The sequence below is a fragment of the Rhea americana genome, unplaced genomic scaffold (assembly GCF_003343005.1).
Source record: "Rhea americana isolate MKP2758 unplaced genomic scaffold, rheAme1 scaffold_322, whole genome shotgun sequence".
Taxonomy (NCBI): domain Eukaryota; kingdom Metazoa; phylum Chordata; class Aves; order Rheiformes; family Rheidae; genus Rhea; species Rhea americana.
The window spans coordinates 329229-345210 of NW_028186449.1; the positions used below are offsets into that span (position 1 = coordinate 329229).

The 15982-nt window shown below is 36.0% G+C and overlaps 1 protein-coding gene across 2 annotated transcripts in view; it reads right to left on the reverse strand.

The window, feature by feature from the left end:
- Window positions 1-15982, reverse strand: part of ARID2 (AT-rich interaction domain 2) — a 107937-nt gene that overhangs the window by 1974 nt on the left and 89981 nt on the right. For both annotated transcript variants that reach the window (XM_085310665.1, XM_085310664.1), the window contains 5 exons: window positions 11422-11570; window positions 6188-6326; window positions 6004-6089; window positions 2217-2340; window positions 2039-2130 (listed from right to left, as the gene is read on the reverse strand). In XM_085310665.1, the coding sequence (XP_085166791.1) occupies window positions 2039-2130; window positions 2217-2340; window positions 6004-6089; window positions 6188-6326; window positions 11422-11570 (590 nt within the window). The remainder of the gene's footprint in view (window positions 1-2038; window positions 2131-2216; window positions 2341-6003; window positions 6090-6187; window positions 6327-11421; window positions 11571-15982) is intronic.

The window sequence follows — 15982 nt, forward strand, 5'->3', positions numbered from 1 at the left end:
CCATCAGGTTTTGGCACTGTGCAGAATGATTGGTTACACTGTTACCAGTAYGTGAGCTAGATTAATGGAAGAGTAACTGAAGTATGGGTATAACAAATTCTTAAGAAAACTCTGGCAACTTCCGGTCCAGGTAACTGAGAAAGCTTCTGTCCCTAACTACCTACTYTGTCTCTCTGCTAAAGATGCCCAGTTCCACAGCAGAACTGTCAGAAAGGAAGACCCCACCTCAGAGCTGAGYATCTTCCCTTATAACCACTGACAATTGTGGGGGGAAAAAAAAAATCACAAAATCAATAAGATAATTTGCTAGTGCTCAGGGCACAAAGCACAATATGCATATACTTTAAAAAAATGAGAATCTTCAGTCCTGTTCTTTAATTTTTAAAAAAGAGTGAATGAGGCAAAGCTTTCCAGAGAGACTGAACATTCTTTTGCTCAGTAGTATCTACTTGGTCATTTTTTGTTAGAGAAACCTAATGCTTAGAGAATCACAGAATGACTGTGGTTGGAACCAACCTCTGGAGATCTTCTAGTCCAATTTTTTTATGTAGTAAAAAATTCAATTCAAGCCCTCACAGTCCATATCTGTTTAAAAGAAGGATCTTCTACAGCACAGAAAATCCCTCCAAGACCTTATAAAAATATAGAACACTTCTGTGACAAATATATAGGATGTACTTTATGCATCTGATAGAAAAAAATACTGGAAAATATTTGGGGAAAATGTCAATGATAAAGTTCATAGCAAAACTTGTTCCATGTTTGACTTAACTAATGGAACCTTTTGTGTTTTTTTTAAACACTGAGATGAAAATTCAGAAGTAATCATTAGAAAAGTTCTAAAAAAAGCTTTATGAAGATTATACGTTAAAGGTGTAAAGTTTTAGACTTGTCTTAAAYCTATGAACACAGATCATAGCGTAACTTGGGTTACAGAGGACCTCTGGAAGCTATGCAGTCTAACCCATGCTCAAGGCTGGGCCAATTCTTAAATTGGAATAGATTGCTCAGGATTACATTCAGTTTTGAGTATCTAAGCGGACAGAGATTGCACAATCTCTTTGGGCAGCTTGTTCAACGTTTGATCACTCTTGTGAATTCCCCCCCTGCCCTGTGATATCTCATTGGAATTTCCCTTGCTGTAACTTCTGTCTGTTGGCYCTCATCCCTTCACTGTGCTCTCTTTAAGAAACGTTTGGCTCTGTCTTCACTAAAGCCTCCAATTAGGTAGCTGAAGACAGCAGTAARAGTTCTGCAACTAGTTCCAAGACTGCTTTTTAGTAGAATTAGGAAATCTCCCAATTTCCAGGCTTCAGAAATAATTAATAAATATTTATTAAAAATAATTACTTCCATTATTATGAAGCTGTGAAACAAAGCAAATCAAAAATGGGAAAATACTCAGCCTATAAACTGTTAGAAAAACAAGTGCTGTGCATTGTGATCACTGTCATGGTAAGTAACGACTTTTCCTTCCAAGCTATAAAGAACATTTCTCACTTAGTATCGGAAGTCAGGATTGTTCTATTTACTTACAGATGGACTTTCTACTAGTAGAGGAAACCTGATGGTGCCACTCATTTGAGTTAATCCAAATCTGAAGGGGAAAGTAACGGCGAGGCAGTAGGCATAGAATGTGACTGTGTGTCATTCCACAAGCTTAAAAGGATCTTTGTAAAAAATAATTCACCTCCTCCCCAATGGGAGATTGGAGATTTCTTACAGGATAATTCATTTTCCAAGTCATGTAGTACCTCCTTCAGGAGGAAAAGTTTATCCAGTTTCTCTCCAAAAACTTAATCCATCAGGTTTACCAGACTCACTTCAGAAGTCTGGATCACAAATATTGTCTCAGATAAGATGGTGTAGAATGCTTGTGTGGGGAACTAAACAATGCAAAACTAATAAAGGAACTGTACTTTCAATATACACATTGTTTTTTTTAAAGGATCACATTTTAAACGTACCTATCATATGGTACTCAAAAGGACAGAAATGATACTGCCTCATAGCATTAAAAGAATCAGATGATGCTTACCTGCGACCACATTCTGAGTATTTACCAATATTTTTTAATATTAAGGCAGCTGTTAATCGGATGTGTTTAGTTATTGGTCCCTCTTTTTCATCCTATAAAAAGAAAATGAAAAAAAATTAAAACCTCCATGATAGAAGGCAACAATTGATATCTAACACTCRAGCCATACATTACTTACTGTGAAATCTCTGAAGACAAGGTTTCTTGATCCCCTCCTTAATGCCATGAGGGCAGCGCTCGGATGATTCACAATGGCCTTCTGTGCTCTGGGAGTAGAGGCAGTATTCCCTGCAGGTGGCTGCCTATATGAGCAAGAGAGAATTATTAAATATGAGGTTTGTACCACTTCCTAGTAGATTAATACCTCTAAAAAATTATTTTGACACTTTTTTAACCTATTCTAACAGGGAGACAAAGAGCCCTTAGTACTTGGTGCTGATGTGTCTTTTGTTTYCACAGAGAGAAGCCTTGATGGAAAGCCTTCAGAAGAGTCATGGGATTTATTTCACATGAAAAAAAAAACACTTCTCTTCAGGAAATACTGTTCTTTACCAATGGCATTTGTGATAGAAAAGTAACATTTTGTAATAATGACACAGCCACTGTTCTTGAAGAGCACCTATTTAATGGAATGCTTTATCAGCCAGGGTTTAATAGGAACAGTGATAGCGGCTATGCAAATGTCATTGGCTATGCAAATGTCATCTGAGAATGTCCTTAAAACATGGCTGTTTAAAACCTGGCACAACTCACTGGCACCATTACATATTAGGACAATATAAAATACACATTATTTTTGATTAGTGGGGAGCACTTTTAAGTAAAATTARTTAAGTTATGATCTAGGACATAAAMCATCTAATTGTTAAATCAGATCAAACATTTGTAAAACTAATTACCTGTTACGGTAGCTTTCAAATTGAGATTAATAAATTAAGCAAAGTATTTCAGAAAGCTGCTACAGATAACAAACATAGCAGAAGCAAATCCTTTATTTGCAGTATTAAACTCTGAAGTCAAAGCTTTATTTCATGTAAAACTAGAATTTCTCATATAGTTAGAGTTCAGAATGTGTAAAAATGCAATCTTCCTTAAAAAGTCTTTTTTTTTTAGTGTCATAATGTCATCTTAAAGGAAAATATTGCTGTATCAATGGTGAAAAATATTGCTAAGCCTCAGTATATTGAACAATATTAAGTCCCTTAATACTCCAGTAGAACCTGCTTAGAACATTTCAGTGTATAAGAAATACACAGCAGTGCTTAATTGCAAAGGTAGCATAAAGTTGGCATAAAGTTCTATTTTTTAAATTTAATTTATAACAAAGTCACGTAGGGCATCTTTCAGGGTTGGTGGATATTCTAAGCTTAAACTTTTAAGTCTGTATTCAGAAAGACAACTTCATAATTTGAAATTCTAACAAGAAGAAATTCTGGTTATAAACAAGCAAAAAGGTTCATGTAATACAAAACAGGAAATGAACTAGCAACAAATAGAGCTACTCCCTAAAATCTTTAATCATAATCACATTGTCATCCTCTCCTGAATAGATTTTGAAAATCTTCATGAAGGCAAGAGAGAGGCAAGGGGCTGAGTTAAGAAACTGTGTTGGGCAACAGTGTGTTTGTTTTTTTTTTTTTTTTTTCCAGGAGAATGGAGAATCACAGTAATTAGTCATTTTTCACTCTAGTTATTGGAATATTGTTTTCTTCATATTTAGAAAGATAAAGATTCATCTAGGGAGGTTGTTCTGAATGTACCTCTTAGACATGTAACATAATATGACTTAGAAAATTGAAATGATACCTGAACTTCTAGAATGTTATATATAACAGCTATCTCTGAAAACCAGAAAAGGAAGAGTTAGTGTCATACAACCTTAAAGGCAGAGAAATAATTCTCTAAGTTGTTTCAGCTCCATAGGAGAGTTTAATCTTATGGAGCCTCAGCAGTGTACTGAGGCACCTGTCAAACTTCTAGGGCTAAACAAAAAGTAAATTAAGGCAACACCTTACAAGCCAGCTTCAGGGAGTGGCAGAGTTAACAATGTAGTCAACTTGCCTGGGCCTTGTGGAGCAAACTTGGGTTTAACTTCTTAAGTCACTGGTCCTGGAAAGCAAATCAACTCATAATGCCCAGTCTCCATCATGTAGTTTGATGCTCTCTTCAGTTTTGCTAAAATAACTCTGGGATAGCACTGTAAGATGATCTGCATTACATATAACCTAAGTACGTGCTTTCCTGTTTGCTGACTTCTTTTTGAGGAAAGAGGGGTGACAGATGTGAGGGAAGAGAGTGAAGGAAATAAGACAATGAATTTCTAAAAGCATGGTTTCATGACACAGCTGAGGAGCATGAACTCCTCAAAGGTGCTGACACAGAAAAGTCTTGCTTACGCCTTTCTTTCCAGTCTCCCTCACATGGGCATTCAATTGACTTCAAGATAAGTCCATTCAACTCAATCTGGCAAACCCACTATTTCCTTGATTTTTTTTATTTTTTTTAATAGAGTTGGTTTACAATGCAATCAGACAAAAGCTAAAGCCAATTCTCTGTATGCATGTATGAGAATGCATAGCTACAAGAAGGAAAAAGATGTCAGGGAGAGAGGAACCTCTTACTTTGAGCAGTAGGAAGCTCTTATTTCAACTCATCTTCTGAAATCATATCCTTAGTATCTTGCAGTACTGCAGTCTCAATATTTAAGTGAAAATTCTTGCTTTCTGAATCTGATGTAATTAGGGAATTCTGCCTTAGAAAAGAGCATGTATGAAGTTTTGTGGGGTTTTTTTTTTTTTAGGGGGGGGGGAGGAGGAGGAAGAGGGGGTACTAGGCCTACGTGTCCACCCTGAAGAATCCTGCAAGGATACAGAGCAATTGGACATGTTATCTGTGTGATGGAACATTTCTGAAAGAGCAGAGTTAAGATCATATCATGGTAGTAGAYTGATATAAGCCTTTTACTTCCCACTTATCAGGTGTTTAAGACTATATTACCATCATTCTTCATTCTGTGGTTTTCAGAGGTMTGAATGCTGATCAGTGTAAGGAAACAAGGCACCACATGTCAGTGTTAAGAGAACTTGGGTGTCTTTCTGTTTTTTAGTAAAAATAACTAAATTTCTCAGCTTTCACACTCAGTTGTCTTTCTCTGCTGCCTCCAGCTGTCTTTGYAGCAATTGAAGTACCCACAGAACAGACGCAAAAATTTGGGACTATAAAATTACACCATTGTCTTGCAACGAAGAGATTCCACTTAGTTACTAACAAAGCCCGAGTGTTAGTACACTTACACAAGTAACTGAACCCTGAATAACTCAATATAATCCCCACAAATCCAAAGCAATGAGGTTGCACTAGCCGATATTAAACCCAGATGCTTAAAATCATTTGGGAAAGAGAACAGTCAAGTCTGATTACAGSTAACAGCACAAAACTGGGGGTGGGGGGAACACCTTAGAAGAATTTGTATTTATTTTGTTTGTTTAAAGGGACGTTTATTACAAGAATCCCTCAAAAATCAACCCAAATTTAGAACACAAATCCRGAAGGAACACAGCAAGTTACAAGACAATCTAACTCAGCTGTAGTTCGAGGGCACTGAAACAGTTCACTGCAAACATCAAATAACTTCGAATTTAATTACCAGCACTTTTCTGTTGTAACATAAGTTATAAAATGTTGTCTGTCTGGAAAATCAGGTGAATATGTGGCAAAGAATGTTTGTCACAGTGTACTGACCAATATACCTTAAAGAACTACCTGTCTTTTTATAATTGAAACCACATCTCCCACATCACAATGTAATTCTTCTCTTGTCCATTTTGCATCACTATAAATGATGTCAAATTTGACTGTTACACTTAGTTACACCTGTAAGCCAAGTTATAAATACAAACAGTTCTTCCAATGATTTCTGTGTCACCCTCCCCACCCTCCTATTGCTTATGAGACTGGTCTCTTACTTATTGGAAGGTTTCTGATTTCCTGCTTGCCCATGTTCATCTTGCTTTAAGCCTGCAAGCAAAGCATCTCTGGAACAGTGCTTATCCTGGTTGGAGAAAAGGGAAAACAGTGAGAAAGGYGTGTGAAAATTTACCATGAAATTCCCACTATTTTCTGAAGTAAAATGGGAAATAAAATCTGCACCTGTAAATGGGTAATGAATGAAAACCTCTGCCGCTGGAAAGGTTCACATCCCTCCCATAAGCACTGGCCTGGGTAGACATCTTTTCCTCCATGTTCAGTTGCCGCATGATAGAAAACTTGTGATGGTGTTTGAAACCACCTTCAAGTAAAAAAAGAGGGGAAAAAAGGTTGTAGGTTTTTTTTTCTCTAGTTACTGGTAAAGCACAAATATCACAAATKTAAGTTAATACCAGCTAAAATTTATTTTCTGAAAAGAAACATGCATTCATRAAAAGGCCTAAAAACTTAGAAGGAAGAACATGCATATATATAACCAGTTAGCTACCAATAAATATCAACAGGATTTTGCTGAATGTTATTTATATACTATGGATCWATTCTTTTATTTAAGCTTTAGTTAAGGAAAAAGGTATGTTAATTCCAAAAGACCTGTCCTGTTCAATTCAAGCAAAATATGGTACTAAATRGTCAACAGCTAAAAATGCTGCCTTTCATACATTTCCTATGCATTTTCTCCACATTATATTTGGTGAAAGCACAGATACAACATATCTTACAGTGAGTTCACCCTGCTGAGAGTTTTCTTCCATTTTAAAGTGTTAGAAAAATTACAATTCACTGTGAATGCTCCCCTAAGAAAACTTAAGTCAACAGTTCTTAAATCTCTATTTTCAAATTGCCATGCAGATAAAAGATGTGCTATTTCAATTTTCATCAGATGGTAATGGGGGCCACCAGATTCTAAAATCTATTACATGAAAATACTAGATAACTCTTTGAAAGACTTTTTAGCTAGACATACCTCAAAATAACATAATTTGTAACACTATGTATTTCAACAGAGGAAAAATAGCCAAAATAAATAAAACAAGACTCAGTTACATTGAAGTGAACCTGTTAACCTAGTCTGTCAGCACACTTGAGGTTTGGGCAGAAGAGATCTAGTAATCTAGCTGCTGCCATTTGGGAAGTTTTGTCACAAGTTGTCTTCATATGCTTGTTTGAGACAGCTGACCTAGCAGTCTGACTGAAGAGGGAATGCATACATCCACTTCAGTCACTCCAGTTCACTTGCCAGTATTTCAGTTTCAATTAACAAGAAAAATACTGCATTAAGATGTTTGGCTGAACTGCCTGGGCGGAATAGTGCCAAAAGGGAGATAACTTCCAACTAAAGACTTATGGTAAGCAGCAAAGGAAGAAGCAACATCTTWAAACCATGGCTGTTTATGGACTGGTTCAAGTCAGAACTCTCAGCATATGAATATCAGTCTAGGAGGTGCTTTAATCCCATTACCTCCTTCCATATCCCACTACTCATTTCAATGCTGTTCATTATACAAACATACTTGCAATCAATACGTAGGTCTAAGTGAACAGATACTATTACCTGAACCCCACAGAGACGTATCTCATCCCGAGACAAGTCTCAGTTATAAGCTAAATCCTATTGCAATGTCTTAGTTAAAAGCTGAATACTATTGCARTAACTGCCTACAATATGGCAATTATTTTCCTTAGAAGCAATAAATACTGCATTAATCTTTTCCATACCAGTCAACTCAACCCGAAGGGAGGAGAGAGKAGAAATACCTGCCTCTTGTTCTTRGTCTAGTGAGCCCCATAATAGGAAGTGAAAATACAATGCTTTAGATCTATATTCACTCAGTGAAAGTTGATGCTTCAGAGGCTGGAAAAAGGTCTTCCCACAATAAAGGAGAAATACAGTATGTAAGCTTAAGTCTGGCACAGATCTATTCATGAACAATCCCAGACATAGATTTAAACAATTTCATGGAATAAATGAAACCCAAAATGTAGTCTGAAACATTTTATTCAACATGCTTTATTTTAATAAAGCTACTTCAATCATGTTAGGTCCCTCGAGGTATAATACATTCACTGCTACACTTTAATAATCAGAATCTACAGTATTAGTCTGTAGAACTTTAAATTTATTCAGAAAAGAAATATCTATTTATTCATAAGACTTAAAGCAATGTAATAAAAAAGTCTGAAATAGTGAGAATATGGTCAGTTGAGTTTTGTCTTAACTCTTTGTCTCCCACTTAACTTCTCCATTCTGTTCTGTTCAGCTGCTGAGCAGAACATTAAGGTAATAGCTGACTTGTCAGCCAGCGCAGATTCCAGAGCATTTCCAATTTACTTTTTTAAATACAAAACAATTCAAGAGCAGACATCTCCTGCCTACCTGTGAAACAAAATAGCAGCTTTTAAACTAAGCTGAATACAAAGCAACTCAAGAGCAGACATCTCCTGCCTACCTGTGAAACAAAATAGCAGCTTTTAAACTAAGCTGAATACAATTAGTGGCCCCTTGCAGACAGCCAAACTTCAAAGGAAAGTGCCTAGTTTCTGCTACATCTTTAATGCAACAAAGTACTGTTGCTGACTGACATCTTTGAGTTTTATGTCTACTTCAGATACTAAACCAGAACTCATCTGGAAGAGACCAATCATTACAAGTATTCGCATAACTCGACCTGATCTAGTTGTGGTCTTCAGACACTACCCTAAAGAACACGTTATATACTACACTACTAACACTTATATGCTATTTAAACATCTTGGTATAACGTTTGCAAAATAAATTCTGAAAAAATCCTTCAGAGTTCTACTGCCCACAGCAGCCAAGTTAATCAGCAGGAAGAGAACATAGCATTTATTCTGATAGTCAGTAAAATGTTACCAGAGGTCTTCACAGTCTCCTGCAATACATCCTTGAAAGAAAATTTAATGCTGGTGTTTTTGAGAACTAAACTAAACATGCTCAAAGAAACTAATGTAAATAACTGTACCAAAATTCACCTCCTGTTTTATCTCTCTGGTTAATTAAATGCCAGTAAGCACCACAAAAGAAACACTGCATTGTTCTATCATCCTACTATCTATGAACCTGCCTGCTGAACAGCTAGAGAAAAATCTGCCAATCAAACATTAATAAAACCAACTGCTGGACATAAAGCCCAAAAAGTTGGCTCATGACCCAGGAACAAGAATCTTCTTTTGTCCTGCAGAAACAATTCAGCAAAAACAGCTAAGATTATAATGTTATAAATGTTTTCATTATACATCTCAATAGTAGGGAAGGGGTTATGTCTGTTACAAGCAAGAAGTCTATAGCAGGTTTGATGCTCCTATTTTTCTCAGGTTGTTGAAAGCACATGAATAGAAAAAAAATGTAAGATGAAGATGCTAGATTAACACTTAGCTTCTGTCCTCATCGCAGAGAATGCTAGAGTAGTACTTATCTCAGTTGCTTTTAGGCTGTAGGTGGAGGTSGCTAAGATACTGAAAAAATTTTTAAAACCACAAATAGTGTATGAACAAGAGCTGTGTGTCAAAAGGACTATATAGCATCAACCCAAAATCTCTGAAGGCTTTTAAACATAATGAAACTTAACTATGAACAAAAATCTACAAAAGAGAGTAACAGGAGAAATTAAAGCAACGAAAGTAACATGCCATCTTTGAAACAAAACAAGAAAATTAATTTGTGAAATAGGAACCCTGCAGCTCTTAACTTCAGCATCAGGAAAATTTGTTGAAATAAATAAATTAAGAAAGACTTGCATTGATAATGCAAGGTAATYATAATTGTATTGTCTTCCCTCCCCCTTTAAGATTTATCTGCATGTGCTCACATCTTAGTTCACACATGGACAACATTGGCCTTTCCATGATTAGCACTCACCTCATTTCTACACAATGCATCCCATGTGACTTAAAGCATAAAAGAAACTTGGTGACTAACTTATGCTTCTAAAGTGCAGTTCAAACTTCTTAAGATGATATAAACTGACAAGGCTACTGTAAGAATTAATCCTAGCTTCTTATTTMTACCACAATAGACCACCTCTTATATTAGCCTAAGTGTTTATGCAGCTACCATGATGCCAGGAGAGTATGGCTCTAGAGTTACATTTATTAGAAGTGAAGGACCTCAGTAGCCTTATATGCATTTCTTACATAGAGAAACATCACCTGCCAAAGAAATAAAATCACTTTTAAGGGGAAAATATTGCAAACATTTAAAAAAAATGCCAGAGCTTTACAGTACCAGCTGAAATCTCATCTAAAATCAGTATCTCTTGCCACCRATTTAATGATCTTTGAATTACGTTTTTAAGAGAAAGAATAAAAGAAAGAATCTGAAATTTTAAGGGTACAGAGATTAACCAGCTTTCAGTATTCATCTAAGTTCTGCTCAATTACCTCCTTTTCACCATCAGTTCCAAAGATTTAAATTTTTCTATCATTCCATCTCTACTTTCTGAATGCCTACACACCAGGTTTCTGCCAGATCAGCTTGTCTTGATGTTGTCTTCTCCTACAGCTATAATGAAGTTTCTCACTCTCTCATGACCATGTGTTACACAATTTCTCTCATTTTTTTCACAGTAGTTATTTGACAACTATCTTTGTTTCATCAATCTCTACCCTGCGCTGAAAACTAAGTACATTCACAAATCCATGATATTTTATAAATCAGTGGCAATATATATATTGATAACATGGGGATATCACAATTTTTTTCCTAAAGTATACATCCTTAAAGGCCTGTTTAGTTCACTCCTCGCTCCCTTAAGAACAACAATAACAAAAACAACAAAACAAAACAAAAAACTGAATCCTTTGTTCCCTAGTATTAAGGCTAAGTTCCTTGTTTCAAGAACTTATTTCCTTTCATGACAATGGAATCCTATGGCATACAAACGGTATCCTATTTACTAAAATTAGTTATATTCTAAGTAAGACTTTGACCAGGACATTGAAGTGCACACGCTGCTCTTGCAAAACTGTAAATACAAGACAGACATTAAAAATTAGAAACAAAGAAAATGATTTTCAAGGCTTGATTTGCAACTGGAGTACAGAAAGTATTTCTATATTTGCAATACACAGAACCAGCTTCAGAGCTATGGAAAATTACGTATTTTTACTTAACTACATGAAAATATTTATTAGAGTAGAATCAATATGTTAACAGAAAGCCATGGAATAAGCATTTTATGCTCTGGAAGGTAACTAAGAGCAGTTGTATATCTTGTTCCCCCCTGCTACCTCAGCATCACCTTCCTCAACCTTTTTTTCCCTTCTTCTGACTGACAAAGTATAAGGTAACTTAGGGAAACAAGGGCTAGAAATTGCCCTTGTATAAAGAGCATCTGCTATCTATTAGTAAACGGTAGTTAAATAAAGGAGCCATTTACTTTTTACAAGACTGCCACAGACACATGAAGTTCTGTCCAGGTTTTTTCATTTGCTCTGCATGCTGACTTGCTGCAGTGTATGAAGGCGGCTGCAAATTGATCTGCTGGCCCTGTACTTGCACTGTTGGTATCGACGTTGCAGGTGTGCTCTGTAGAAAAGTTTAAAACACAGTTTTAAACAGCGCATACTACAAGACATTAACTGTTTACTATCTGTTCAAAAAACTTACTTTCTGTATTATAATCAACCTTAAATTTTTGTATTTTAACACTTTGAACTCAGAGTAAGTGTTAATATACATAGTAGCAAAATAAGAAACAGATAATACCCTCTGTAATACTAATGCAGATGTTTCTAGTATTCAAACTCCTGAATACTGTGTCCAAATTCAAACACAGAATTACAAACAYGGCACCACAGAAACTGGATAAAATTCAAACRTGTTCTTATAAGCATAAAAAAATAYCATCTTGGAAATGTGGAGACTATATTGATTAACACTGTTACATAGTAAAGTAACTTTTCATTTACATTAGTTGTAATCCTCCAAAAAACCTACACACTCCCACCRTTGTTGTAAATCCAGGACTGAATAACAAGTTCTGTGTGCAGGACATGTACGTTGCTACATATTTTGAACACCCTTTTTGCACACAAGTTGACAAAAGTCAATAAAAGCCACTAGTCACTTCTGAAAACACCAAAGAGACACTCTCTARAGTGATCCAGGCAGTTTTCCTCAAATATAGAAATTATAACAAAGGAATTTCTCAAGAGCACTATTGGAGTAAAGGTTAGAAACATTTTGCAAAGGCTTTATTTGTTCTTTAAAGAAAAAACTATGTAAACAAAGGTTTGTATTACTATCAGCACAGGGAGTAGTTTGCTTTTCTATTTAACCATAGAAGAAAATATTGCTAAAAGTGAAATGAACACTGGTGCATCTAAAACTGCCTTATGTTCTTTGATGAAATGGTTTTATGGTTTTACAGCTGTGGAATTCTTGAACTGTCTCATTATTACATGCACTGTGTGGCAGAGTTTGCAAGAACAGGCTTAGAAGAACAATGTTGAAGAAACACTGTCAAAGACCATTAAGCTCAAATTATGACTTACAGCTTTCTCTATAAAACTTTGCAAACGATGTAATTCTTCAAGCTCCTGTACAATCAGCTAGAACACATACCTTTATAGAGAACTCCAAAAGCCCAGAGCTTTTAAATAGGTCATATAACACATGTACAGTGAAGTACAAACATTTCAGAAAGAAAACAGATGTTTCCCTTGTCCCCTTCCAACAATTCAGAAAACTTATTTTAACAGTGAATAAAATTTCTCAGAAGTGATCTGAAAAGTTAAAAACAAAGCCAAAACATGCCCTTATTATTTTCTGAAGAACAGAGACTGAATAATGGATTTCCTCATCTTGGAGCAAAGTGTATGTTAGAATATCATTTCTCTTACTTTTTGTCCTCAAATGCTCTAGTCAGGCAACCATTTAGAAGGTGAATGACAACAAAAATACTGTATTTTTAAATACAACTATCCCAGATCATACAATACTAATAAAATGACCAAAAGGACAGCTAAAAAGCTGTAACTATAACCAAAGCATAACTGTAGCACCCCAATACCCAAGCCTAACTCCTGATTAAAATAAGAGAAAACTCAGCAAAACCCCAGAAGACAGCATAATGAGCACGTGATGCCTGCGATCTGTATGYGTCTGTGAAAAGTTTTAAGAAAGCATTCTGAGTCCATTAGTTAAAAACAAGAACAGTTCTGAAACTCTGCAGTAATTTTCACCTAATGCCTGATTTTTATCTCTGTGCTATTTCACAGATTGGCTAAAGAATCTTCACAGTGCCCCTTTTAACATAAGTAAACACAAGGGACCTTTTAGGATCAACATTTCTGTAATCAAGCATTTCAGGTGAAGCTGAGAGTTTTTTGTTTTTTTTTTTTTTTTTTTAAAAAAAAAGTGAGAGTCAGCAATACGGCTTGTTTTGCAACCTTCATCTGGCATCCTTGTAAGAATACATTTTGATAGTCTTTATACAACTTTTTACCCCTACATAACTTCTACTTTATTTTAATGCATTACAAAGCAAGGGCTTATTGAACAAAGCCAGTACTTCACCTCGTTGTCACCATTCAATGTGTGGTTCATCTATTATTTACCCATTGAGAGCCAAACCCTGCAATTAATCCAGAATTAAGAATTTTCCTAAGGGTTTTTCTGGCATGCTCCACTGGCAGCATTTAAAGATTTTATACTTTAAATCTTTTAATGAGATGGTATTAATATTATTTTAAGCAAGGAGAGCTGAGATACAAAATCTAAAGTGTTAAATACAGAAAATGAAAGAGTAAGGAAGAGGAACCAATTTTCAGGACAGAAAAAGTTGAATTGTTTTTCCCTTCCAATCCCTGTCTCCCTAAGTCATGGTAAGAAAAAAAAATAGAGCTAGTAAATATAGAGCTAGTAAAATATAAATGCAATTTTATATTCCAGAAACATACCTAGGAATATTTGTTATGTACTACCTAACTTATACTACTGCTAAACAATGATTATGCAAATTTCTTTACTTCTTTAGCATACAAAACCATGATAGACATTTCACTTCCCTAGTAAATTATTCCTGGGACAAGTATCATTAAAAAAAACCTCCAAGCTTCCCATGTCATCAAGATTTTCAAAAAACTGCCTTCTCTAGCAAAAGCACTTAATAATTCTAGGTTCCTTAAGAAATCAAGTAACAAATACTCTAATACAATYGAAAGTTTATAGCATTTTTTCGTGTTCAGATTAGATTTCTCCATGCTATGATTTGCAGGAGAAGTTAGCACTTCTGCAAACTGCATCTTGGTGGGACACAGGACTGAAAGGTACCTCTTACACTGTTTTTTTTTCCCCCATAACACATAACTAGGTCATGAAATCTTTTTCATAAACTGAGTGACATCTTAAGGAGTTAAGTTGTTATACAGTGAAAATGTAAAATAATTTATTGTGTGTTTTGAGAAGTTCAACGTTAACAGACCAGAGCAACTAAATTTGTAATACGATCATGGCAAAACTTTATTTATATTTAGTGATTTCTTATCTCAAGAGATTTAAGCTGATCTGCACTACAATGACAATTAGTTCCACACGAACTGACCTTCCAGTAAGCCTGAATTTTGACAGRCATCTCTTGTTGCCCTGGAACATAGCAAACTGTGTGACAGGAACTCTAATATACTGCATAAAGAAATGACTTTGGCATGAAAGATAACTAAATGCAAGGCATCCAGTAGCAACTTTTTTAGAATAAGCACAGAAAACCCACTTTCTAACAACTCAATTCTTTCCCTTAATTCCAGTTTCTTATGACAACTCCTAAAATAGCAGGTCTTGAATTTGAGGATTTCACAATTCCTTCATACATTTTATAGGCAGTTTGCTATTTCCCTGTTGCTGGTCGCTAAGGTCTTCACAGCAAGACCTTGATTCAAGGTTTGTCTCTACCCAGAAGTAGCAAACAGTGCAGCTGCACAGATGCAAAATTTCAAATTTTGATGATGACAATTAGGATTTCCATAATTTCTTTATTMTCTGTGCACAACTGGCTGAATTATGTGGGTTGAGGGCCATCAGTGGTTTACCTCAGAGATAAAACCAGACTGACCATGAACGGAGGAAAGCAGAATAAAGAACTGCAGTCACTGCTTCGTTATCTGTGGGCTACTTATCTGACCTACAAATTAAGGATGCTTCAAACACACCCCCAGCWCTGGCTTGCATTAACCTGGGTTCAGTGCTGCATAAAACACAGCTGTGCTGCTTTCCAGGTCAATTTTGTTCCTRCATGGAGACTACGCTGCGCTTAGCATGACTTCGTACCACGGGACACAGATCAACTCTTCTAGCACCACGCTTCTACCACCAGGAGCGTACRAGGTACCAGAGCTGAGGGCAAGGATCAGTATGGAGACGTGGTAAATGTCGAACCACAGCCAGTAAGCCCAGCCAGACGGCGGTTGCCTCTGGGAAGRGCCGCCCATACCCCTACAACGCACTTCATGTCACAGCAAGTTGTGGCTCAGGCACAGCTGCATTCCAGAAGTAGCTTTTTTCACTATCTGGCTACTGTGACTCCTATACAATAGAAAGCTGTGACTGTATGCATAAYGCAATCTTTGGGATGCAAAGTAAAAAATGAAGAAAAATACTAAGCTATTTTTTTTTCCAGCCATAGCACTATCAGGAATTTTTTCAAGCATAGTCAACTGACCATATAAAACACAGGAATGAGATACTAGTCTCACCACACCAAGAACTTACTTTTTAAAAATACATTCTCTGCTTTGATAGTGTATTTTTCCCCTTTGCTCCCTGGGCCAATGAAAACCAGAATACATTGCAAAGAAAACAAATGTGATGGGTAGCTAAGGCCAGCAATGGTACCTGTACTACTCAAAGYATTTGCTTAGAACTACGTTGCTGGTGCTGACTTTGGAGGCAGTTGTTTGCTCCCTCACCCAATTCATTTGGAAGGAAACCCTTTGACAGTC